We start from the raw sequence: 26,020 nt of genomic DNA, 5'->3' as shown, positions 1-26,020 counted from the left end.
AGAAAACTGCGCAGTTTTGGGCATGTCCTTTTATGACCATTCTTACTTGTCTTCTTGAAATCATAACACAGACAGATACACTCAGATCTCCACATAAAACAAAGAAGTTAAAAGAAAAACCTACCATTAAAATTTGGACTTACATAAAGTGACACACACCTCAGTGAAAAAAATTCTCCTCTTCCAAACAGGTGTAGAGGAGTGGAGGTACCTAGAACCTACTTGATTAAATACTTCAGTTATTTTAAGTATGACATCATCTGCTCTATGCCCTCCGAGGGAAGAGCGCACTTCACAACGAGCCACCATAGCTGCAGTCTCTCCAAGGTCAGTAACTTGATGTAATTTGTTGGACTTTCTGCGATAGTATTAATTCCACTAGCCCCAAATACATCTTTTACCAGAGGGAGATGCACTGTAAATCCAAAATGGAAGTGAGAATAACCAGAAAATGGCAGGCATAAATTCTTCTTCCCATCTTTCTTCAATTTCCAGTCTAAAGACAAATTCATTGCATTTAGTCTAAGGTATAATTGATAAAATATGAAAAGGCAATAGAGCATTTAGATGAAAATATCAGGCATAGACTGAGTCAGGGGGGTGGCAAAAGCAGTTAATGAATGTGGTGATTGATCTCTTAATCCATCTGTTTTGTTTCTTTGCTCCAGGTGGACAGAGGGGAGATTGTGGGGAGAATGGAAATGCTTTTTCTTTGCTAAGTGCCATATAAGCTAACGGTGTTATACAGAGCCAGCAATATTGAGCAGAGAACACATAAACCTCATTTGGGTCATTCTCACCATGTGGTACCCGATAAACCTCCAATGTAGGAAATGCAGTCTAACAGGTTGAGTTTCTGGAGGCCCAGCAGGCTGCCATACATGGCTGTGAGTGATCTCGTTCCTCCCCCAGTTGTCGTAATGGCCACCACTGGCACCTGTTCAACACAGCAAGGCAGAAGGAGCAAAAGCTGTGCACGTATTAGACACAAACAACCCTTACTGCAGAAATCAGATAACAGGTTGCAGGCATTGATACAAGCAGGGATGCTACTTGGCATGAAAAGGATGTGATTGTTGGAAAAAGCTTGTTTGCCGCTGCCTGATTGATGCGAGAGGGAAGGCTTATGTCTTACCCACTCAGATGGGGTGGGAAGCTGCTTACTTAACATATAACTGGAAATCAGCCTCACCACTCTGGAATTTTTCTCAAAGTGTATTATTAGAAGCTGTCATAGAAAATACAGGATTTACCACACCGGAGCAGATTATGGATCCATGATTCTGCCTCTAACAATGACCAGTGTCACAGAGGAACACACATCGCCCTGTAATCAGCCAGACCACACAATAGCCAAAGCCTTCCTGGCCCCAGGCCATTAATTACTTTATGTCCTGAAGCACAGTCATTGGTAGGGTTTCCCCCTCCACGGTCCAAGTGTAATTGAAGAGACAGACTATTTGTCTCCTAATCTTTTCCTGATCTAGTACACCCTTTGCTTCCGATGGCATCCAGAGTGTGGATGCTTACACGCCCCATGGAAAAGGTCTATTTATACCTTTAAAGTATTTGCTTCCAATTTCATAAAGGAATCTGTGTTCTAAAGTCAATGAATAGAGCATGAAGAAAATAATTCTCCCGCTCTACGAAAAAACAAAAGCACAGAAAACCCAGAAAACAGATGTTGTTCCTACCCTAAACTCTTTAAGATCTTAAATCTAAGAAATTTTATAAAATAATAATGAGGAAAATCTCATAATCTTAACTAAAATCAGAATAAACTCCAAAATTTATATTCTGGGGTTTACATTTTCTAATCTATTTTAAGTTAAAACTCTAATGATTTTTTTTCAGTTCAAATGTAAGTCAGCTAACAAGGTAGAGGGGATATTTTCCCATAAATCTGAAGTTGAACACATGAACAAGAGAGCCAGAGTAATTAGATGTTTTTAGAAAATAGTTTTCCATGTGTGAGGAGAATCTTAGCTGTGTAAAAATGTTTGTTCCAGCTTTCTTGAAAACTCTGTTTCCCATATTATTCTCTGCTCTGAACCCAAACTAATATTTTTGAATAATATTTTCCACAGAACTCCTTTTTGTTAACTGTCAGCTAAAGAGTGTTATTGTTATTGGTATGTTTGTACTTTTCTGATGGTCAGCAACCCAGTCAGGCATCAGCAGCTGCAAAACTTATTACTCAGTTACAGAGGCAGGAACAGGATCTAGAGTGATACAGCTAAATTTAAAATCAGCTATTTCATCTACAACTCAGTGATGCTGTAAGAACCACTCTTCTTTGCCAGCTTGATGGTTTTATTCTATCCCTCATTTTTCCCAACAATACACCTTTTTTGCTGCAGAAACCCCTCCAAGAATTTTTATTCAGATGTCTGTGTGAAAACATTTGTTTCTTCCTCTCAAAACCCTTTACACGTGTGCCATGGCCACCATGTCTCTGTCACTGAGTTAAGGCCCTCTGTTTCTCAGGAAGCATCCCCCAGCTGTTCCATGTCTGCCCACTATAAATTTTCCTCCTATGAGCAATACCAAGAATAAACAGGAATGGACAGTTTGAGGAGCTGTTGAGAAGTTTTTGGGTCTGTAAAGACATTATCCTGCCTCCCCTGCTCTGCCACATTAACAGGCCCCTGCTTCTCTTGCTCATCTCTTGCCCTAGGTGACCAGGCCTGGCCCACACCAGAAGGCTTAATTAAACTGGGATTTTATTTGCTTGAATTTGTGAGCCAGGCCTTGATATCCTGAGAGTAGTTGCTACCAGGGACTGTATTGGCTTGCCTCATGTTCTTTCAGATCCTCCTCCAAATTAAGAATCTTTTTCAGAGCAGCAGCAACATATTTCTTCCTTTTCTGCAGGAAGGCCTGCTCTTCCACACACAGGCTAAACCCCAAACGTACATCCAGGTCTCCTGAGCTGGAATAGACAATGGGACAAATCAATGCACACATCAATTACAGCTGATTTCAAGATCTGTAAGACAGGTAATCAAAAAACAAATAATCTGTAAAACAAGTTATTTCCAAGTCTGCATATTGATAAAGGAAGGAAGAAAAACAAACATTTCTACTGCCAGCAAGAAATAACAGTGAGGATGAAGAGGAGTTTCCAAGGTACTTTAGATTTCTTGTGAACATGGAGACAAAGACAAGACACACAAGTCAGGGAAAGAGCACCAAAAGGAGTAATTTCAGAAGTACTTTTTTCTGTATCCATTCCTGTTTATCACTATGACATCCTGGAAAATTCAAGTGATGACATCATCACTTGTTCTCAGGTTTTGACAATCCACTAGCAGCATTTAAAGTGAGAGTTCTAATGAGTTATGTGATGCAGCTTGAACTTCAAATCAAGCATCATGCCCTGGTCACCCTCTGTCTTGGGAAATCCAGCCTTTCACCTGTGTCCTGACCAGATTCCTAGATAAGCATTTGCAAGCTTCATCCTGCAAATACACAAGAACATTCATCACTTCTTTTTTTCACATGTGCAGACACATGTAATTTTTTCCCTTGAGAAGTGTGAAGCACAAGCAAAAAAATTCAGGAAAAAGGTGCAAACCCAGTCAAATGGCAGCTAATGTTATGTGCCTTCAGCAACATAAATACCCTTATCAGTGAGAAGAACACTAAATATCGACCAAATCTTCTGGGTCATATCACCCTCTGGTGGCTGCAAACTCTGTCCTGAAAATAATTTTCACCAGCATTTCACAAATATTAATGTTTCAAGGATTAATGCTACTAACCTCTGTTCCCCAGCAATTTTGATTTATCAGTGTCATTTTGAAAACAGAATAAGGTCAAATGATTTACATTACAAAAACCAAACAACTCTTTTAGCAGTAGATTAAAATTTTTCTTGCTTTGTTTCTATATCTCTGTGTGTTAAATTTACATGTCAATATATTTTGTTATGGGCTGAGGTTGTACAGGTAGCTCTCTCCATTTACACAAAGCTCTCCCATGCTGTGAAAATCCACCTTGCTTCCCTTCTGTATATCACCCAATAGTGGGGGTGCTGTGAAACATAGGAAGTTTTCAGCTGTACCATAAAACCTCATTGTCTTCAACTTTACCTGTCACTGGTGCAATTCTGTCCCTGCAAGGGGGTTGGCAGAGGTGCAGCTAGTCAGGTCTCAGCCCCCATTCTGCTCAGTGAAGCAGAAGGGGCAGAAGCCAGGCTACCCTATGTTTGTTTTGGTGATTTTGCAAAGTTAAAGACCAATAGAATTTATTTCAGTCATTGTGCAGATCTGACTATTGGCATAAATGGGAAATAAAATTAGTAAGTGAATAGTACAGTTTTATTCGTGTGTGAGAACAAGAGGCACAGAGCAGGCTCATTTATTCTGAATGGAGGCTCAGGAGCTCCTACTGAACTGCACGGTCCTGTAACTGCAGCTGACTTGCACTTACCTCATGCACCACGTGAGCACAACACAAAGCACTCACACGGTCTGTGTTCATCTCTCCACCTATCACAGAAAAAGCCTACAGAACTAGTTTACAGTAGTCCTGGATGATAGGACAAAAAGAGGCTATCTTACCATTTTCTTGCTGTCAAGCACAAGTGAAATGAATTATCCTAGAAAATGAGAAAGGTAAAGCTAATTACCACCAAACATTTCTTTCCTTCAAGCTCAGGCAATGCTCAGACTAAGAGAGGTGGTTCTCAAATAATAAATCATATGGCTAAGGACATTATTTTTATACAATTAACCAAAGCGTCACTCCCTGCCCTGGAATCAAATTTTCTCTTCTCTAATAAGCCTGTGTGTTTGGGGCAGAGAGCGTGCCACAAGCTTGCATTCTTATACCAGTTCCCAGGGTGCACACTTAGAAGGGGAACAAGAATGAGAGAAGTTACCTTGTTAAAATAAAATTTTAAAAAATACACACAAAAGAACCCCCAATATCAATACTTAGACAAACTAAAATCTGAACTAAGCTCATAATCTGGATTGGCCTTTTTTCAGTTGTTAGCCATTCCAGTATTACACCAATATTTTAAAAAAAAAAAAAAAGTTATTTTGAATGCATGTGCATGTAACAGTCATTTTTTGTTCCTTGAATCCACTTAATCCTAACTGTGGGATGCAGGTTTGCAACAATTTTTGTATTATTGAAGTAATTGTTAACACCTTCTTCCTTAAAAGTGAATATGACAACCTTAAATTTTTTTAACATTTCTAATAAATAGCTGTACAATTTTATACAGTGGTTTTGTTTACTTGGTAACTTCATTTCCAGTGGGACAATATTAAGCACATATTAAAAATACTCACCTCTTCTAGTATTATTTCCTTCTGCAAAGGGAGTGAATTCAGAGGGAAGGAAAGGACCCCAGATTTCTCTGTTTCATTTCCATCAGCCAGCTGAAGAAATGTAAAAAGCATTGGGTATCAACACATGAAAGGTTTATCATCTCTAGAACTTCTCCACTAAGAAGGCTAGTTCAGTTTACTGGTTCTATTAACTTCTTGTTCTAATTTTGAATAATAACAGACAGAAGGAGAACTTACCTCTTCTGGTAATAGGATATCCAGTCTTGTCTGGTCATTTATAATGCAGTGAAATATGATTATATGAAGGCTGGGGCCAGAGTCCAGCAAAATCTTCTGGCTTCCTTCATGGGATCCTTTCACTGTAAATGTGAGCTCAGGGTCTAAACAGAGAGGCAAGGAACAAGCAGAATTTTAACTATTACAAGCAAACACACATATCTAATAAAAAAAACCCAATCCACCTCTATTCTGCACACTTTTTTGTTGAATTTTCCTTATACCACAATGACTAAGTAGACTTCAGGTAGCCAAAACAGACTGAAAACTGATATAAAATATCTTGGTGAATCTGTGTAAATAATCAATATACAGAATTCACAGATTTTTAAAATACTGTACCTTGCTATTTATTAGATGCTGTCCATTAGTAAATTAAACCAAGATTTAGATTTAAAGGATTGTCAGTTTAAAGGCATTTATTTGATGGCAGTCTGTTCTGGTTCATAGTATACATTTTGTAATATTAAGATCAATAGTCAAATAATTCTATAAACCCAAAACTCAAGCAGACTACTTGGCATGTGTCCTCATGTCACCAAAACTGAAACAACCTGAAGGCTGTGTTCTTGTACAGAAAAGCCTTTATGTTTACAGACAGAACATATGCTGTTCTATTGCAAGATCAGGGCCAAAAAACATATAATGTTAGGTCACTAACCTTTCCTCTCCATGCTACATCTCAGTCTGAAACTTCCTATAATGCAACTCAGTCATTGCTACCATTTTCCTCATACAAGTCAATTTTCCATCCATGAATTAACCCAGAACAGTCATGAGTTTTTGAGATTTGCCCCAGGAGCAGCTTTACACAAGCTACTGTTCATTTGAATCAACTTAAAAACTAGTGAAGAATCCTGCCGTATTTGTTAGAGCTACATTTTATAGACAAAATACTGTTCTGGTGATCCTATGGTAGCAGAGTACTTTCCTGCAACTTGCAGAGACCCCTGTGATACAACTTTACATTTAAACTTAGGGGTATTAGTTTTGCTAAAGAAGCAAAAGAAAGAGCCTCCTTCAGAACCCTAAATGTGCAGAAACTTTGTACATGCTCAAGCCCAAATCAAACATATGGGATAAGATTTCTACATATGAGTTATAAGATAATTTTTAAAGATCCCACTTAGTTAGAAAAATTTGTTTTGAACAAGTGATAAACAAAGAGAACCAACGTAATTTTTCCAAGTTTCTCATTCTAATATGCATGGCTCTATTTTTGCATCAGTTTAAGATTTGCCTCATAACTAAATACTTGACGAACTTGAATTTTGACAGATACAATCTTTCTGCAAGGTGGGGCATGGCAAAACTAAGTATTATGTGACACAGAGCAACATGCACAATGGATTATTAATTTTTTTCCATGTCTGTTATAATGACTGAATCACAACACAAGAACAATAGGCTAATGAAGCAATAACCTCACTTGTGGATTGCTGCTTCAGCTTCCCTGTATCCACTCTAACCTCCAAACAGGAAACCTCACGTGCCTGCAGGAAGAGAGGATAAATAATGATTGAGAGAAGTGTAGATGTCATTGCGAGTGACTCATACTGTTCCCAACCAACCCCTCTGGCTGATCAATGAACAAGACAATTATTATCCATGTCTTCAGATAACATGAGGGCAATAATGATACGGTGTTTCTTTCCAAAACTGAAATAAAGAGGAACAACTCATGAGCTGCTTGAACTTGGAGAGACACTTAAGCAAAGAAGATGAGCTGTGTTCAAATTAATGAGTGTTTTAAGATACGGGACTGTTTTTATGAGCATTGTAACACTTTCTTCATTAACTCCTGATAGTGCTGAGCCTATGGGTTTATAGAAGAAAGTAGGTGGCAGTACTGGCTTTGGGACACAGCTCAAAGTTTCCAGAGTTAGAAACATGAACACTTGTTATTCAGACACAAGAAATATCGTAATGAATATATTTTACCACTAGTACTCCATTTGTAATAATGCCATCAGGATAATCCAGACTAGAAAAAAAAAAAAAAAAAAAAAGGAAGATAATGTCATGGGTGGGAAAACTCAGACAAATATTTAAGTCTATGGTTAACACATTAGTTTTTTCCCCCCCCCATCACCTTTGACATCTCTGACTTTAATATTCTCACTCAAAAATACTTCAAAGCATAGGATTAGGTGATGAGCTGAGTTGCAATTTTTTCCATCCACTCATGATAAACATGAAGCTGGAATTTCTACTCCTGTTGTCTTAAACATTTGCTTTAGTAAACCACGCAATGAGTGACATACTGAGTTTGAGAACAGCTGCAGCTGTTAAATCCATCTTGATTCTTTTAAGCATTACAGAGTTTTATCCAACTTTTTGTACTTCAAAAACTAATACAACTGCCTAGCTTTCCACAACTTATAAAAAAATTACCATCATGGCAGAAGAAATTGTACTTACCTCTATTAAATGATCTGCAAATCACACATGAGATTGTAACAGATCACCGTATGTATAGATGTGTTTCCACATCTAAGGGCAGGGGTGAATTCATATACTGCAGCCAACAATGTTTATATTCTAAACTATTTTTCCATTGGAAAAATCAAGCACTGTCTCATTAAGGATATCTTATAATTTACCATTTCATTAAATTAAAAGATGTAAATTCATATAGTCTCAAGAACTCAGATTACTCCAAAGGGAATACATATATATGTAACTTCACAAGGATTGAGCACTGACTCCCCAGCCTGCTGCAGAGAGTATGAGCTATTTATTCAAACTTTACAAGTCATGGATTACACATTTTGAGGTCTCATTTAGTTCTGTACTTGATGTATGTATTTCATCTCAGCTGAAACCAGACATTACAATTCCTTCAAAATTAAATAAATGACATTGTTTTTATCCACTTAAAGTGAAAATTTATCACAACAATTAGATTTCAGCATAAACATACATGATAGTATTCACTCAAAATTGCAAAGCTCATAAACAGTTCAAAGTTTTGTTTATAAGTCAGTATTTTCCTTTAAGAGAAAAATATGAACTGGCTAAACACAGTGCAGAACATTCAGGAAAAACTTTCCACTATAAGAAAACATCAACAACAAAACTCAAGCAAACACCTCTCGTCAAAAAAACCCAGTTATACACTCAAAAATTTTGTAAGATTTTATTTTGGAAATGTATTTTAAAAGAGTTCAAAGAACATTGGTCAGGAATTGGTAAAAATATACTCAATGTTTCCACCTGCACAGAGGTAAAGGGTGTAAGTGCCACTCAAGTTTTGTTTCAAACATAAATTTTTGTACTTAATTATATTTTGTGTCAAATAGTTGTAACATTACAGGACATACGGTGTCACCATCCCCAAATACTTCATTAAAAAATTAAGGAAAGCAAGAAATAGCATGATAGATATTAAAAGACCTCAGCCTGCATAGCCTGATGGAATGAAAGTGCAAAGACAGGTAAAGATATCTCTTCAGGGAGGTAAACATCCAGTAAAGTGTAGTATTATTTGAGGTACTGGCATCAGCAAAGTATAAAGTTAGGCTCAAAGTTAGGAGGTTCAAGGCATGACCTTCAAACAGGGTGGGAGAACTGCACTGTTGTACAGAACAGAGCAGAGCTTGGAAGGCTCGTGGGAAGACCCAGGACACCTCAGTCATTAAGGACCAATGGCTGAGATGTCTCTATTGGGTTGTCACCTCTGCTGCCACCGCTGTAAGGAAGCCCAGCTGCTGCCACTCGTTTGTTACTGCCCATGCTGCTCTTTTAACTTTTATATCCCAAATTCTAAGGCTTCTGCTAGTCACAGCAAAAGACAGATGCTTTATTTTTTAACTTTTTTTCAACCTGGTGATCCATACCCTTGTTTTAAGAAGAGCAAGGGCACTCATCTTTCTCTGAATTTTAGGAAATCAGCCATGGCTAGAAACATAGCTGAGCTGGGTGCAGAAGAGCTCAGGTTGTCAAGGACCTTTGAATATTTTGCCTATGTTTGGAGCACTGAATAACTTCCACTTGTTGGGATAAGCGGACAATTTCTCTAACAACCAACCTGCTACTAGACAGCCCTCATTACACAGACTAATGCTCCCATTCTCTTCTCCATTACAGTTTGTGATTTGTGGCCTTTTTTTATTGCAGACCTCAGTTTCACTAAGAATTGGGAGCATATTATGGCCTGCAGCAGGGAAAGACAGAAACAGAGACTCTGGGCATCCATCCTCACTAAAAGTATGTTGAAGGAGTGCCTAAGGCTGCAGTGGACTCTATGAGCCCAAGGATCATTTCCCAACACCAACATCAAACTGCTGTCTTCTTTTTGGATTATGCTTGACTTAAAATGAAATGGGCATTTTTGTACAGGAACTTACAGCCACACAGGTTCTTATATTGCAGTTCTCATTTAGAATAGGCAACTGTGCTCCATTTCACCAGAGAATCTGTATTTTTTGATACCTATTTTGATACCTATACAAAATTTGAATTCTTTCATGTCAGATCCAGCTTTCCCTTCCTTTGGTAGCTTCCATAATAATGCAGGCTACTATTCTGAGCTTTCTGACCCAAGAGAAGCATGGGGGATGGTATTGTTTCAGTAAAGAAAGCTGCATTCACCTCAAAGGTAATTTCTTGACTGAAAACTTTTGCCTTCAGTGCTCCTCCACACAGAAATACAAACAGTACATTTGGCCCCCAATGGATGGAGACTCAGCCTGAGGGTTTCTCAGCAGTGTCTAAACCAAATGGCTAGCATGGTCTGCTGGATCCCCTTCACATGAGGGGTATTTCTCAAAAAAACACAGCAGAACTACAGAAAGGAAAAAAAAACTTTTATTTTCTAAAAATCCTGCTTTTGCCATATTTCAATAATTAATATTTAACTTTTATACAGCTTTTTGTACACCTATTTACATTTATTTGTGTTAATTGGGCTTTGTTTTAAACATAGTCTTTCACATTTGGAAAAAAAGGGAGAGGGAGCAGAGATGAAAGGTTTTGTAAGAGTGGTCCTTCATTCTTCTAAGAGTTGTTAGAGATGCACTTCCTCGGCTTGAGACATCTGAAAGATAAAAGAGGCCAGAAAGAAAATCAGCAGGTACAGCAAATATGCTGGGCCTCTCAGACCTTTCCTTGGAAACTTAAATTACCTTGCAATTCACCAGAAGCCTCTTTGTGGCCCCGCAGTGTCAGGTGTGGGCTTCAGTAGAAATCGGAGGGGAGAGGGATGTTGAGAGAGCGCAGCCACCGAGTCCAGCGGGACCCCGTCCCTGTAGCAACACGGATGGGCTCGTTCTGATGCTGGACTCTGCCAGTGGAGACACAGGGGAGAAAGCCCAGGTTACCACTGATAATCACCAGAAAATAACACAGAAAGCACTAAAGCACATGAATCAGCAACCTGTGTACAACGGCCTTACCTTTTCTGTCACTGCTGCCCAAGTGCAGCAGCTCTCACGCCAGCTGGGCTCATGTTATGGGCCCAGAAAACATTGGGCAGGCATTTGCAATCCCTTGACTCGGTTGGTGGTGAAAAGGCACTTGGAGGAAGGAGCATGCCTTCCTCTCTGTGTCGTTAGGATCAAACATCTGGACCTCAGTGCCTGCCACTCTGCAGCACAGAGGCGAGCATTTGCTGGTACTGCAGCAGTGGCGTAAGGGTGAGGCAAAACTACAGAGGGATTCATCTTGCAGTTGTGGAAACCCACTACCAAAATGAAGCTTTTCTTTCATTTTCAATAAAATATAATGGGAATGGACGCAGGAAAAGATTTTGTACAGCCCTCCAACGTATCATGAGGTAATTTTTATAACGTTCTTTTTGGTAAAAGTAACACAAAACACAACCTTTGCAGTGAGGTTACAGGCAAACAAAAATAGGAGTGGCAAAGCCACTATTATAGGTGCACCCCAGGAAACATTCTTGGCCTGGGGTTACACTTCATGTGTGATATTATTCATCTGAAATGCTGGAAAGAAAGAACAAGCTGAAGTAGTAAATTTTGCAATTAGTAAAATCTAGAATGAAGATGAGGAAGAAATTTTAAATTACAGATAAATAGTATCAGGAAAAATTGCTCGTGAGATTAATTATTAATTTCAGAAATAAACTGCCATATTACACATCCCACCCTCCCCCCCCCCCAAAATACTTTCTTATTGTTCCCATCACAATACAGGATTTCTAGAAACTATCCCACATGCTATACTCCTTGTTATCAGAGGGCTCTCTCCCTCTGCCAATTATCTCTAACCTCTGTCAACACTTCTCCCATCCACCAATGACAAAAAAAACTTGCCCAAACCTGCTGAGCTTGTTCAACATGGAGAGGTTGGTTTGGGTCCATAGCTTTCTGGTGATCCATCTCAACTATTTCACCTCAGTTGTTCAGACCCTTCCAGGGCTCTCTAGTTTATCTATGCAATCCATTGTCTACAATTTTAATGGACAAATCCTTTCATTACTTACTCCTGACATCACACGTTCCAAACTGAGCGAAAAGAACACCCTTTCAACATCCTACCCATCTCACAATATTTAATCAATTCAGATGTGCTCAGACCATTATTCCAGACTCAGCTGATGGGCAGAACAGCATTGATCACCCCACAAATGCAAGAAGTATGAATGAGGGATAGTAGGAGAAAGGTCTATCTGCCTTCTGACAGGAAGCCCATTTTCTCAGTCCTACTGTGACCTTACAGGGACATTCCCTCACTTCTAATGCAGCAACTTCCTGCCTTTGCATGTGGAGTTCTTCAGGCCACAACTATTACATTGGTCACGCAGGAATCATACTACAAATGAAAAAAAGTAGATCAGACACCTTCTTGCTGGAGCAACTGAGCCATGACTGTCATGCTTTTTAAAACACCTTCCTTGATACTGCAAAGGATCCTTTTTATTGGTACAGTTCCAACCATCATCTTCCAACCAGTAGAATTCTTACTCAGGCATCACTTGAAAAAATTGTCCCATTTCTGACTATATTGAATACAACTCCAGGAAAAGGCACTTGGGTGCAAGGTCAGACCGAAGAGTTTGGTGCAGAGCTGATGGCACACATGCTCCAAGACAAGTTCCAGCCACCATTCCCGTATGCAAACCCATTTGTGCACAACATCCAAGCCAGACAACCTCCCTCGATCTCCCCCATCAAAAGATAGGATTATCAAGATTTTATGTACCAACTCCATAAGCCATCCTGTAACCTGCAAAGGAAGGAGGACCCTAGAAAGGATATTTGGGATGCCTACTAGAGCTTGCCCATTGCCATTACTGACACTCCTGAGGTGTGACAGGCACCATTTGCCTTCATGCTTCTGGGCGTTTTGCCAGTTCTGGTGCACAGTAAACAACAAACAATCCACCCTGATGGCTCTCCATAAGAGATTCGGAGACTCTTTTGGCTCTGATAGCTGTTTTGTGTGTGAACACTGTGATATCTTTCCTTCTCCATTCTTAACACTGAGCTACTGTCCTTTCACTAGCAAGTTCTTATTTCCGCTGCTGTCAGGAATTCAAGGTGTCCACCCACATATTATCCTGCTAGGCCTCCTGAAGTGCCCCAAATGCCTTCAGAAGGTTCCAGCAGTACCATCTAAGAGCAGTACCTTCTCTAAGGTTAATGATACATTCAGTCCAATAACATGGATTGAACCAGTAACAGAAATCCTTTCAAGTGTCTTCCTCAGAGTCATGAACCATATTTTGGAGACAGACTAGAATACCCGTGGGTCCTGCAACAGATTCCCTTTCCAGTTCAGGTGGCGGTTTCCCAGACTCACAGCATGAATTACCTGAAACAAACACATCCTCTAAACAGTAAAACTCCACTAACATCTTTCAAGCCTATCAAATGAAGCTACTGCTGGCTCCTCCAGCTTTCCTGGTTCCTCAGTCCTCAGACTCCCACAGTGGTCTTCGGACCTTACTTTATGCAGAATATTTGGCTCCTTTCTCTACCACAGCTCCCCATGTGTAGCCAGATGAATTGAATAGATCAGCTTATGGAAGTGTGTTTTATAATGTCATGGGTTTGAAAAACCAGATTCCCCAAGAAGGGGGTAATTAAGGCACTTGGGCTTGGCATTCCTCCTAAGGGTCAAAAATTCCTGAATATTGTCATTGTCCTCATACTTCCTTGTGTATCTCATTGATTCAATGAGAAAAAAGAGAACAGGAAGAAATCAGCACCCAAGAGGCAGAATTCAAACAGGGGGGAAAAAAAATCACATTTCATATATTTGAAATCTAAAAAGATGTATTCCAAAATTCCATTTTGCTACACTTGAATGATAACATATAGCTACTGCTTTTAGAGACTGCAGGTTTAAGAAGCACTATCATACATGAACCAGCTTTTCAGACTATTTTTATACTGAATATAACACTTTATTAAGAATTTAGGACTCTACTCACGTGTTCTGCAATGTGAACTCCACTTCCAGCTCCTCACGTGCCTGAAGAGAGGAGAACAAAAAAGAAAGATTGATTACTTATTTTTCTTCACAGCTTACATATAATGTTTTAAATATGCATTTAGAACAGAACTTAGGAAAATTCCCAGAATGTAAGAAAACCATAATGTCAGCTGCAGATATTGAATTTTAATATATTGAAAAAGCAGTTGCTAAAACTAGTTTTTTGAAATCTAAATGCTTTATAAGCATGTCTGCATGCTTAAGAACTGCTATTCTCCTAAAACAGACATTTGTACAGATTTTAATTCCCAACACAAAAAGAATTAGCCTCTTTAATACCATTACAATTAACAGGGGCTGAAAATTCAGAATTTACACCAAGAGCCAACAAACATCCCAGAAATATTCAGAATTAAGACTCTGGATAACTAGTTCTAGCTGGTTCCATCCTAGATTTTTAGCATGGATATTTGTTCCCAACAAAAGCTAGTATAAAGCAAGCATTGAAGTCTTTCTTAGAACAGTAGCAAAATACAGTTTAAGTAGATGTTTCCTGTAATGAAACACTGTAGAAGGATCTACTGAGATGGAAGGAGAGAATTTACTTTTGTTCTCAACTATTCCATTGCTCACCTGTGGATTCAGCTGAAACTTGACGCGGACAGTACGTCCTACAGTGAGTTTATCTATGTCAAAGAGAACTGTGCAGAGTTCATCATCCCTGGTGACCGTGTCTTCATCACAGACCTTCAGCTCCAGCACATTCTGCACAAAGAGGTTAAGAATATAATGGAGTTATTACTATATCCAAGAGCTCTATAAGGCAGGAAAATCTCAAGACCAGGATTTCTTTCCTTGCTCCTCCAGTTTTATGGGAAGGAGGGAAAAGGAGAAAGGGGAAGAGAAAAGGGAAAGAGATTTGGGATTATTAAATGTCACATTACTGTTAACTCTATATACAAAAAAGAAGCAGGCAGACAAGACAAGCAGGTCATGCAAAACATTCATGCATTTGTGATAAATAACTGCATCAAGTGCTTCTACATTTATTTTACAGCCTTTGGTTCTAAGTGTATAAAACAGTCACAGATACATAAAGATGGTTTAAAGGATTCTCACAATATGTAGAACTGAGTGATTTTGCTATTCTTTTTATGTGATCTTTTTCTTGGGTTTCACTTGTATATGTCAAGACTGGGAATAGGATAGTAAGGCTGTATTCTGAAGGGCATTTAACTCCTTCTTATTGCAGTATAGTAGATGTTTAAGTAGCAAATAACAGAAATAGAACAACTAATGAGGATGTAAGCAACAGGGCTTTTTCCTGAGGAACCTTTAACACCTTCAGTGTTTGAAACTGGCTGTATATGTATTGGTTTACTGTGGTTCCGTGTAATCTAATGACGACCTGCAGACACCAAATGGTGAAAACAATTGATGTTTGTTACCTTGACACGGCGGTCGATCTTGTAGCAGAAAGCTTCATTCCAAACAGGGTTTTTGCTGTTCCTGATGGTCCTGGTCCGAACCTTCTCAGCTGAGGCAGTGGGCAGCCACAGTGTCACATAACAATCTGAAAGGGTGACTGTGCAGGGAGAAGATGAGTGCAGTTAAAACATATCCGGAGAATTACTGCACAGTGCCCATTTAACCCTAATAAGACAAAGATAGCACAGCTGGAGCTTTCTTCCTAAAATACACAGGATTAGGAGTAAATAATACAATGAAGCACTTAAGGGGAAACAGACATCCTCACACATTTGCCATGCCCATTTCCACCTTTTCACTCTTAGTCAGACATACTTTTTTTTTTTATGTTGCTTTAGGTTTGAAATGGCACTGTCCTCCACATACAGTACATGCTGCATTTAGCTTTATCTTCATGATTATCCAAGTGGCTAGGACAGGCAACACACCTCACATCCTTCAATCTGGGCTATAGAGAGACTTGTCTTCTATAATTTCTTCCTCAGATTTGGTGTCTTAACTTAAAGAAAGCCTTTAATAAGTGCTGGCTTAAGTGAAGAACAACAGATTTTTTTGACAAAAGGTGTTCTCCCATCAAAGCTGAAAAGTTTGATTTCCTTATCACAAATCAGAAAGTGCCAATTCCTTATTCATTCATATATTTGACAAAGTTTTTAGAAGTTGTGTCTTTCTCAGCAGTTCGTTCAGAAAACAAAACCAGTTTCATCACTATAATTAAATTACTAATTGTTCAATTCCTTCCTACTATTTTATCTCCAGACTGGAAAGATGCTGCTGCCACTTGCATCTGGGAAAGGAAGCCATGAGTGCCAATGAAGACATCAGCTTCTCCTATATTCTGAGTCCTCAAGTTTGGAGGGAGAACTCCAGGGAGTGAGACTTAACAGAAGGATGAGACAGGCGCTGATGGCCTTTCTCTCACACCTGTAATTCAATCTCCCTATTTCACATTAGCAATGCTCAACCAATCACCTGGTTCTTACAACAACCTCATGAATCAGAGGAGCCAAATAATTCAGCTCATAGTCAATCCCTGCGTCATGCTCGAAACGTGTAACAGTGTTATTACATCATATTAAGAACAATTACTTCATGTATTTCCTCTTTGTCTTTCAGTAACAATCACAGATTTAGGTTTTCCTACCAGCCAAATTGTGCCTTTATTGTGTAGTTAACCATGCTATCACAATCAGCAAAATCTGGGTAATGACTGTGGGAAGGAAAGCATTTCTAGAAAGAGGCCTAAGCCACACCTGATCAGAAGACGGTGACTGATCAGATGTTCAGCAGAGGCACAAAATGTAAGCAGATAAAAATGCAAATGGTTAATGGTGATTAAATGCTACAGTTTCCATTTGCAAAGAGGATGAGACACACCGATTACTCCACAGTGGCAATATAAGGATTACGCAAATAAGTACATTGAGAAAACTTGAATTTCTTGGAACTGTTCAAGACCATCCCCCACCCTGGATAGGGCTTTGATCAACCTGATCTAGTGGCAGGTGTCCCTGCTCTTGGCAGGGGGGTCAGAACTTTAAGGTCTCTTCCAACCCAAAGCATTCTATGATTCTATGCTTTGCCCCAGATCCCACAATGCAGTCCATGTCAGGATCCAAAACATGGTCTAGATTTTCAGGTCTCTACTCAATTCTATTAAAATTATCTGGTTCTGAAATACCAGTAGGGAGGAATACTTCTAAAGCATTTTTATTTTTCACTGGTAAAGTAAATAGGAACATGAGAGTCAATGAACAAGAAGAAAGGTTCACTTCAATAAATCAATCAAAACCAATAATGAGAAAATGCATGGAAAAAAAATAAATTGACATAGGGAACAGCAAGATTTAACCAGTAAAATTGGAAATCTCAAGTGGAGGAAATAAATGCTAGCTCTGAATTGTAGCAAGCATTATACTTTTACCATTAGAAACAGGTTGAAAAGGGACATTTTCCCATAGCTGAAAATACTGAGGTTGCAAGGAAAACTAGCTGAAGTGTTTGCCTTTCTGATGCCTCAGAAAAAGTAAACACTGCATGAAGTAGCCTTCCCACTGCAGGCAAAGAAATGGACAGTTTTTTCACAATAATATCAGTTTCTTCAGACAATAAATTTTCTGTTAAGAAAATACGCTTTCTGTAAAGCTTACAAATCTCTCTGCCAGATACACTTTAAATAAATTATTGTGATGCCCAAGTTCTGAATTTGGGGCATCTCAAGGGGATCAAGATATGATATTCATCTGCTCTTGAGACTAGAATGCCAAGTAAGAAAGCCATATGGTGTGGCAGATATGCTAACAGGTTTAGCAAAAAAAAGACCTCATGATTCTCTGTGATAAGGAGTGACTGTGGGGAAGTTGCCCTGAGAAGGACAGCCACAAGGAAATTAAACACAAACAGGCAGTATAGAAGTACAGGGACACAGAAATGCACATTCAGTTGTTCATGTGGATGCAATTGCACTGGTGGCCTAGTCAGAGCATGTATCTGGCTGGTGCAAAACACCATTTAGGCATTTTAAAATTTGGATTTTGATAAATAAAAAGTTGTGCATACAACTGTAAGCTCACAGAATGTGTGCTTCTGTACATAAAAATAGGACTTAAAGAAACTCCTAGTTTTGTACCTTATAAGGTGATCTCACTTTGTCTAATGAACCACAGGAAAAAGAGAAATAAGCACAGTAGTAATACATTGTGGAAGATGCTTAAGCAACCCAGAATACTACAGGTAAGTGCAGCAGGGATTTTTTCCCTGATAGTAATCAGTCTTTCAAAAATACTGTTGTTAAGCACAACTTCCATGTGATCTAACCACATCCCTCCTGCCAGAAACCACCAAATCCAGCCTCTGGTAAGTTTTCCCTCTACTCTTGATCCATCACACAAGTTAAAATCTCACAATATAGATTACATTAACTAAAATTTTGTTGGGAACTATGATGTGCTGCATGAAATTCTGAGCTTACCAAAAGAGAATTTATTTTGAGCCATGTTCAGCAAGATTTTGGGAAACATAGTGTGGAAGTTTTCTCTTTATGTCTTTTAGATTTATTCATGTGGTCTTTAGGCTTTACTTTTCTTATTCTCTTTTGTCTTTACTTCACCTTTTTGTTTCATGCCTTTCCAACCTCTTTAAACAGATGTTTCATCATTCATATTTCTCCATGAAAGTAATTCAGTGGCATAATTGCATTTTGAAAGGCACCTGAACAAGTCTCAGTGCACCTAGAAGAGTGGGTTACTGAGGATCCACATCTGTGGAATGGAAATTGTGAGGAAGATCTTCAGTGAATTGGAAAATTAAACCGGTTCCTCTCCTGGGTGAGTCAGTGTCAGATGTAAAAAGTGACCAAGCTGGTTTTTTCCATCTTTTGCAAGTCTCATTCTCCCTCTGAGGATATTAATTTTAAATTTGCTATCACACACTCTGGTTCAACGAGCTGTTGCCCACTAGTCTGCAGAGGCAGAGAAGGTGAATTGTTACAGGGCTTCCTCAACTGGATATCACCAGACTCAGTAGACTTTCCTACTGCAGAGATTTCTTCTGTCCTGGGCTCTTCGCACTATTATTCTCACTCCTGTGATCTGGCTATGACACCTTTCTTTTGAAATCTCTATTCTAGATAGCCCTTCTTCACTTCCCCTCACTATCCCTTCACTTAAACTTCTGTCAAGCGCTGAGAGTAGTGCTCTGTTAATTTTTTTCTGACTTTTAAACAGCTCCATTCTGTAGGTTAAATAAATTCCAAGACACACTGGATTTTATCATCACTTCCTGCATATGTACAAAGTCTGCAGAAGTAATTGAATGTTTTTGATTGTACTTCTGTTGTTTTCATAGGCTTTCCTGCTACAGCTGATGTTACATCTGCATTACCAGTTCCTCCTTTCTTCCATCCAGAAATTCTGCAGGAAATACTCAGGTTTCTTACTAAAAATACAAGGATTTTCACTGTTTACAGACCAGACCTCAGATCAGCAGCTGATATCAGAAGGGTAGGAAATATATCTCATACAGTAAGATATGAAAAAAAGACATCAAATGCATCACCTTGTTTGAGTCAATCTCTTTAAGAGGAGACAGCAATGCTTCAGCATCAAAAGAAAAATAATTCTTGCAAGCTTACAGCAATACATGCTTTTATTCCTACACAATTTGAGAACAGTAACACTGCCCAAATATTTTCTTTAAAAAATTATGAGAACCACCCAACAATAATAGAAGTACTCACGCAAGTCTGCCTTCCGGACATTCCTCACTCTTAGTATTTTTACAGTGAGCAAGTTGAAAGGAGATACTGGTGCCTGCACAAAAATTCAGAAAAGGAAAAAAGGAAGAAAAAGATGACATTATTATTATAGTCTGTAGTCACAGACTACTGTAACCCTGAAGTTCTAAGGATGTAGATAGAACAAGGTTTTCGAGGTTGAGCCAATACAATTTATCAAATCAAGTGGAGCAGTCAAAAATCTGTAAAAATTTTTGGCACAGAACTCTCTTCGGGCCTGAAGTAGAAGCAACATACTTCAAAATCACTTGAGCTGACAATAGGTGCCAAGAGTTTGATTTGATAAAGATCACGTCTTCCTATCATTGTTCCCTTATTATCACAATAAATACCCCTACAGCACACGTGTGGGTGTCCTCACCTCTTACAGTTCCTGCAATGGAACAGATTGTCTCTGGGACACCAAACACTGTCACAGGAGCTGTGAAATAGAGCTGTCTGCCATGCACCAGCACAAGCTCCTACACATAGCCAAAAAAGCCAGAAATGCAGCTGACAGCAATGAGATACTTCTCATGAAGACTCCAGTGGACCTCTGATCTTCAGCTCTGATTCCCAACAGAAAGCTACAAAAATCATCCCAGAGCTGATCTTGGGGATTAACTCACAACTCCACTAGATATCAGAAACGCTGGGCTCAGAGACATTAAGTCTATAATAACTCATATCCTCCACAGCTCATACTAATGAATCTTCGTATTCCCCAGGCTATAAATTAACCTTTTCCCCATTTCACCTTGCAGATAACTGTTTAACATCTTACTCTCTCTCACACACTATCCCCTCTATTTCATATATACCATCTTTCATTTTAAAGCCAATGTATGTACAGATATCATTTCTCTCAACACTTGCTCAAATTGATACTTAGCTTTGCACTTACTGGTCCTAAAGCCAATGTATGTACAGATATCATTTCTCTCAACACTTGCTCAAATTGATACTTAGCTTTGCACTTACTGGTCCTGTTTTAGAACAGAAACAGGTTTTATTGTGCCCAAAACTGATCTAATCTTTCTATCTGTACCAGCTGGTAAGAACAAGATACTAATACAGACTGGGGAATGAGAGGCTGGAAAGCAGCGCTGTGGAATGGGACCTGTGGGTCCTGTGCTATGGCAAGTTGATCATGAGTCAGCAGTGCCCTGGCAGCCAGGAGGGCCAACCATGCCCTGGGGGCATCAGGCACAGCATCACCAGCCGGGCAAGGGAGGGGATTGTCCCGATCTGTTCTGCACTGGACCTCACCTCGAGTGCTGGGGGCAGTTTTAGGTGCCACAACATAAGAAAGACATTAAACTGTTAGAGAATGTGCAAAGGAGGGCTACAAAGACGGTGAAGGGTCTGGAGGGGAAGCCATATGAGGAGCGGCTGAGGTCACTTGGTCTGTTCAGCCTGGAGGAGACTGAGGGGAGACATCATTGCAGTCTGCAACTTCCTCATGAGGGGAAGGGGAGGGGCAGACATTGAATAGAGAAGAATGGACTTGAGCAGAAGTTCCCCATGCCATGGAAATGCTATTAGTTACTGGGCTTGACCCCATTTTAAAGGAATAACCTTGGCTCAGCTCTTGGAAAACAAACATGTAGACCTTTACTTTGTGAATCTCAAGTGGATAGTGACATCTCCCTGCAGCCAAGTGCCACATGGAGATAGCAGCTATGAAAATTGTTTCTGTTCTCAGCTGTCCCTGTTACCTGGATGAACTTATTTATGCAATTCCTTGCCCAGCTCTTATAATTCCATTCTGGCATATCTTACTCTCCAAACTTACAGAATCAATCCTCATTGCTTCACTCTGGGCTGTGGAGTTCATTCCCATACTAGAGTCTTTGAAGTCAGACCTCACAACTCCTAACTTTTAGGTGCCTGAATGCTTTACCGAGTCTAGCTGTCAGCGACTCGCTCAAAGGCACACAGAAAAACTTGTCCTAAACAGGATAATCTGCCAGCAATTGGCAAGGACTTCCACATCCTTCCCTTTAATGTGATGATGTCCATATCACAGGCTAGGTGAGTTCTGCGGCCAGAAGCCTCCCAGGCCAGTTATTACATACACTTCAACTTTCAGCTTCTATATTTATTTCATCTGAGACATGATTCTTACATCATAAACCGGAAACACAAGCCAGGCATTTTAATAATCACTTTTGAAACTACTTAAATACATGAGGCTGCAAATGCAAGACTTGGTCACGCTGTCCTACGTCAGATAAAAATTCAATTAAGTCCTGTGGCACACTTGTGCAATCCTCACATATCTAGTCCAAGGGAAGTCAGTAGGAGTGTCCACATATATGAGTACTCATCCATTTGAGTGAGTTATATAACTGGTCTCTAAAACTGCTCTATTTAAGTAAAATTCCAAGCTTAAAAGTCTTTCAAAGAACTTTTTTCTTGAGGAGATGAGAGTGAAACTCATGCAACATTCCCAAGTTACATCAAGAGAAAAGGCAGTTACCAAAGTGCATATCTATTTGGGGCAGAGCACTCTTCCCTTAACTTTCTCATCAAAAAGGAATAGAAATCTCATCATTACTTTAAAAACTGTGAAAAACAACAAAGAAATCACTCACCCTGTCAGAAAGAGTAGCAGGGCTTTAAAACACAGATCACTGCCTTGCTTCTGACCTGGGTCAGGTATGTGGCACCTTTTAACTTCAAAGAGTTTTGGAGCCTCAAAGGCAGGCAGGATTTCATTACATTACTATGTTTACCACCTCAGGCAAGGTCAAATGCATAAGAAACACTTTTCCTTGTACTGCTATTTTGTTTTTATTTCACCCATTTAAAATACCCCATAGCTGGGTCTTATTAAGTCAGTAGAAGTCCCTGAGTTTGTTTCAGAATAAAAACAAATGGAGCAGCACTGACTCAATGGCTGTTCCTTTCCAAGAGCTATGCAAAATTTCTGTGGCTTCAGACTGCAATTTTCATGTGGGGCTTTTTTTTTCCCCTCTTCCTGTTTGCAGCTCCACAGCTGAATGCGTGTGTTAGAATGAATCCAAATCTTATAAGAGAAACCAGGTCAAGTATTCCCACCATTCAGCATGGTTTTTTTCCTCAAGACCACACCAGCCTTTATCAGTTTGATATGGTACAGTAATTTGTGTGATATAAAAAGTGTTACTTTTTTGACTGTCAGCATAAGGGCACACCCAAATTTTCTCACCAAATTTTTATTCTCACAAATTATTTTTTTTTCTCACCAAATAAAGCTGCTCAAATTGAATTCCCACACATCCTATCAGTTGCCCTGAAAGTCACTCTGACAATGAAAATTCATTTCCTTAACTGAGCCACTGAGTAACAAAAAGCAACTCAGGTATACTAGGCTTATTTACTTACCATAAAGATCAACTTTCATGGGGAAAAAGAAAAGGAAAAAAGAAGAAAAAAGTTCAAGTCCTTCCTGAATTTTATGTCTGTAAACCTTGGAGATTCAGGGCAGAAAAAAGGGTCTCTTGGTCCTGCTCTAAATTGTAGATATTGTGTTCAGGTCGATTCTGCCACCCTAAATACCCTAAAGATAAGAGTAACAATCTAAAGCCATGCAATTGTACAGGTCTCACACCTAGGGACCTACTAGCAATGTAAAAAGCACTACGGATAAGAAAAACCCAGATTGATTCTCTAAACACAGTCTAGGACTCAAGAATTTTTATGATTCTAGCATATCTCTTAGGGCTGCACGACTGTACACAGAGACCTAAACATCATTTTAAAAGCTAGCATTTGAAGAAATTTTGCAAAGTCTTTACCACAGCATTTCACTTTGAACAGAGAAAACAAGTGACTCTCAGGCACAAACAGGCATCAGATACTATTTATAACACCAAACTTTCACAAGGCAAACTGAATTTACTACCATTTAAAAGATTCTCTGTATCACTCTGATTTCCCTACGTGGATGCAAAGCTGGGAAACCACCACATCACTGAATGAGGGGCAAAAGCCAGATCCCCAGAGACTTGCAACTGATACTGGCAGCCCCAAACCCACTGCAAGTGTCAGAAGAGAGCCCTATCCTGCTGCCACTGCCATTGTTCCCATTCAGTGGCTCATAGCAGCTTATCTGATATATTTTCCTTTATGCTAATACCTCTTAACATAAATGTCTGCTAATTGCCCAGCAAGTTTTCATTGGCCTGTGCAAAGAATTAATTCTCAATTCAGCCTTTACAAAACACCTTTTGCTCTTTTTTCACCTTCAGAGGAGTTTGGGCACTACTCCCACTCCTACTAGGCTGATGAGATCAGGCTTGTCAGGAGGCTGAACACACCACGTTTATTCCACAGTTTTACCTGTAAACACCATGCTGCACAGAGAATTGCAAGCTCTAAGACTGATCATTACACTGCAAAGAAAGGCTGCAAGGACTACCAGAGCACTAAGAACAACTGAAAGACCAATTTAAAAGTTCTTCTTAAAAAGAAATAAAATATAAGAAAAGGGAATATTTCACCCAAAGAAATCAAAACACAAAAGAAAGGAGGAATTAAAAAATTAATATAGGTGAAATACAAACCAGCCCAGATAAAGTGCAACACTGACAGCATAAGCATCAGACACCAACAGAGGACAGACTATTCAGAGCTTATGGAAAGCCATGGCAGTATTTCATCTACAGAGCTGAAGTCACAGCTCACAATGCTCAGTAAACTCAGCAACAGTTTTCCCCCAAGCCATTGAATTCCTAAAATTTTTTCTGGTACTCTACATTCAGCACTGGACAGCATTTAATGAAGGGCCAGCTAATTGCTACCTACCGTTCTCACCGCTGGTGCTGAGGTGCTCGTAAAAGTCTAGGAAAAACAACACAAGGCAAAGTTACGAAAACTAAACTACATGTCAAATGCTTCCTTTAGGTTGATAATCAAAACATCCCACATTCAAGGACATATTTAGAGCTATGTTCTTTAACGACATCATCAGGTGCTTTACCAATCACCATCACAACTCTCTGCCAGCTTCTTATTTCCTTTTTTGTTTAGAGGGAAGCACAATAAACAACACTGTTAGCCCTAAAAGGTAGCTTGAAAATACAGGCATGCCATGAGGTTCTGTAGAAGCCTAGACTAGGAAAGCTATCCTTGCACCAAGATCTGAGGAACAGCAAACTCCATTTCCCTGGATTGTCCATACAACTCAAACCACTCGTTCTCCTCTGTGATCAACTTCACTGCAATACCAGACAATTTTACCCACTTTACACCTGCTATCACCTTCTTTTGCTTACCTCACTTGTACTTAAATTTGATCCCATTGCAGCCCCAGTTGCATATAAGTCCAATGTTAAAAGTTACCAAGTCGTACAGCCGGCAGGAACTCCTCATGCAGGTTAGGGGTGGAGTAATAGGGATTTTATGACGAGGCTCTCCTGCCCCACCCCCTGATTATTTCCAGTCATTAGGCAGTCCCCTCCCTGCTTCCTGCAGCCTATGAGAACACCTCAACTGAGTCAGCAGAATGAAGAGCAATTCCTTTTCTACCCACTGTGATGTTTGGGGGGAATGCTGAAGCCCCTTTCTGAGCCCAGGCATTGCTCTCTTGAAATACTACTGGTAACGAAAAGTTCTGTGTTTATGCAGCAGCTCTAGCCCCCAAGCAAAGTGCTTTTGACTCATTAAATCACAGCTCTCTGAGTATCTCTACACTGCCACCATGATGCTGCAGGGTAGTAGAGAGACATGCCAACAGCTTCTTTCCAAACCATAAACTCAAATACCTGTAGCAGTCTTCCCATAGCAGCACAGTTCAGGTAGGTAAGCCCTGCAGTTCAGCAAGGTGACTCCATTGTGCTGCCACCACTGAGTGGCTGCAGCACCCACACTCCCCTGAAGCTACTTTGGGCATCTTTGTGCTACATTTAGCAACCTCAACACATGCTGAATATTCTTTGCCTGGATATTCATTGTATATGCAGGAAAAAAGTTAATCCATGTCCAGAAATCTTGCAGTTTGATATTAAATCAAAGAAGAGGGAAGGGAGGAGCTATAGGCAGCTGGTGAAACTTGGGAGTGGAAGGGTGAGGCAGGAGAAAGGTTTGTGCTCTCCTGCATGGGCCCAGAGAGCACAGGACTTCACTCATCCTCAGAGCTTACTTCAACGGGTTCTGCGTGTGCTGGCTCTCACAGTGAGCCCAGCAGACACCCTGTGAGAAACTCCAGGACACAAAACCCTCCCTGACTGCTCTTCACGCCAGTGTACCATGACTCACTACCCATAAAGTGTATTAGAGTAGCCCTAAACTAGCA

At 39.7% G+C, this 26,020-nt stretch overlaps 1 protein-coding gene across 1 annotated transcript in view; it reads right to left on the bottom strand.

Moving 5' to 3' along the window:
* Nucleotides 1–25,167, bottom strand: part of LOC104698632 (cytosolic phospholipase A2 epsilon-like) — a 32,409-nt gene extending 7,242 nt beyond the window's left edge. Inside the window, exons 1-13 of the mRNA XM_010414047.4 lie at nt 25,002–25,167; nt 24,532–24,567; nt 19,705–19,777; nt 15,428–15,564; nt 14,613–14,744; nt 13,978–14,018; nt 7,521–7,563; nt 7,009–7,072; nt 5,541–5,683; nt 5,304–5,393; nt 4,566–4,603; nt 2,797–2,932; nt 801–937 (exon numbers count right to left, since the gene is read on the bottom strand). Of these exons, the coding sequence (XP_010412349.2) occupies nt 801–937; nt 2,797–2,932; nt 4,566–4,603; nt 5,304–5,393; nt 5,541–5,683; nt 7,009–7,072; nt 7,521–7,563; nt 13,978–14,018; nt 14,613–14,744; nt 15,428–15,564; nt 19,705–19,777; nt 24,532–24,567; nt 25,002–25,028 (1,097 nt within the window). The 5' untranslated portion in view covers nt 25,029–25,167. The remainder of the gene's footprint in view (nt 1–800; nt 938–2,796; nt 2,933–4,565; nt 4,604–5,303; nt 5,394–5,540; nt 5,684–7,008; nt 7,073–7,520; nt 7,564–13,977; nt 14,019–14,612; nt 14,745–15,427; nt 15,565–19,704; nt 19,778–24,531; nt 24,568–25,001) is intronic.
* Nucleotides 25,168–26,020: the final 853 nt, after the last annotated feature.

The sequence above is a fragment of the Corvus cornix genome, chromosome 5, assembly GCF_000738735.6.
Source record: "Corvus cornix cornix isolate S_Up_H32 chromosome 5, ASM73873v5, whole genome shotgun sequence".
NCBI classification, from domain to species: Eukaryota; Metazoa; Chordata; class Aves; order Passeriformes; family Corvidae; genus Corvus; species Corvus cornix.
The sequence above is the reverse complement of the archived record's forward strand: the minus strand, read 5'-3'. Positions and strand labels throughout refer to the sequence as shown.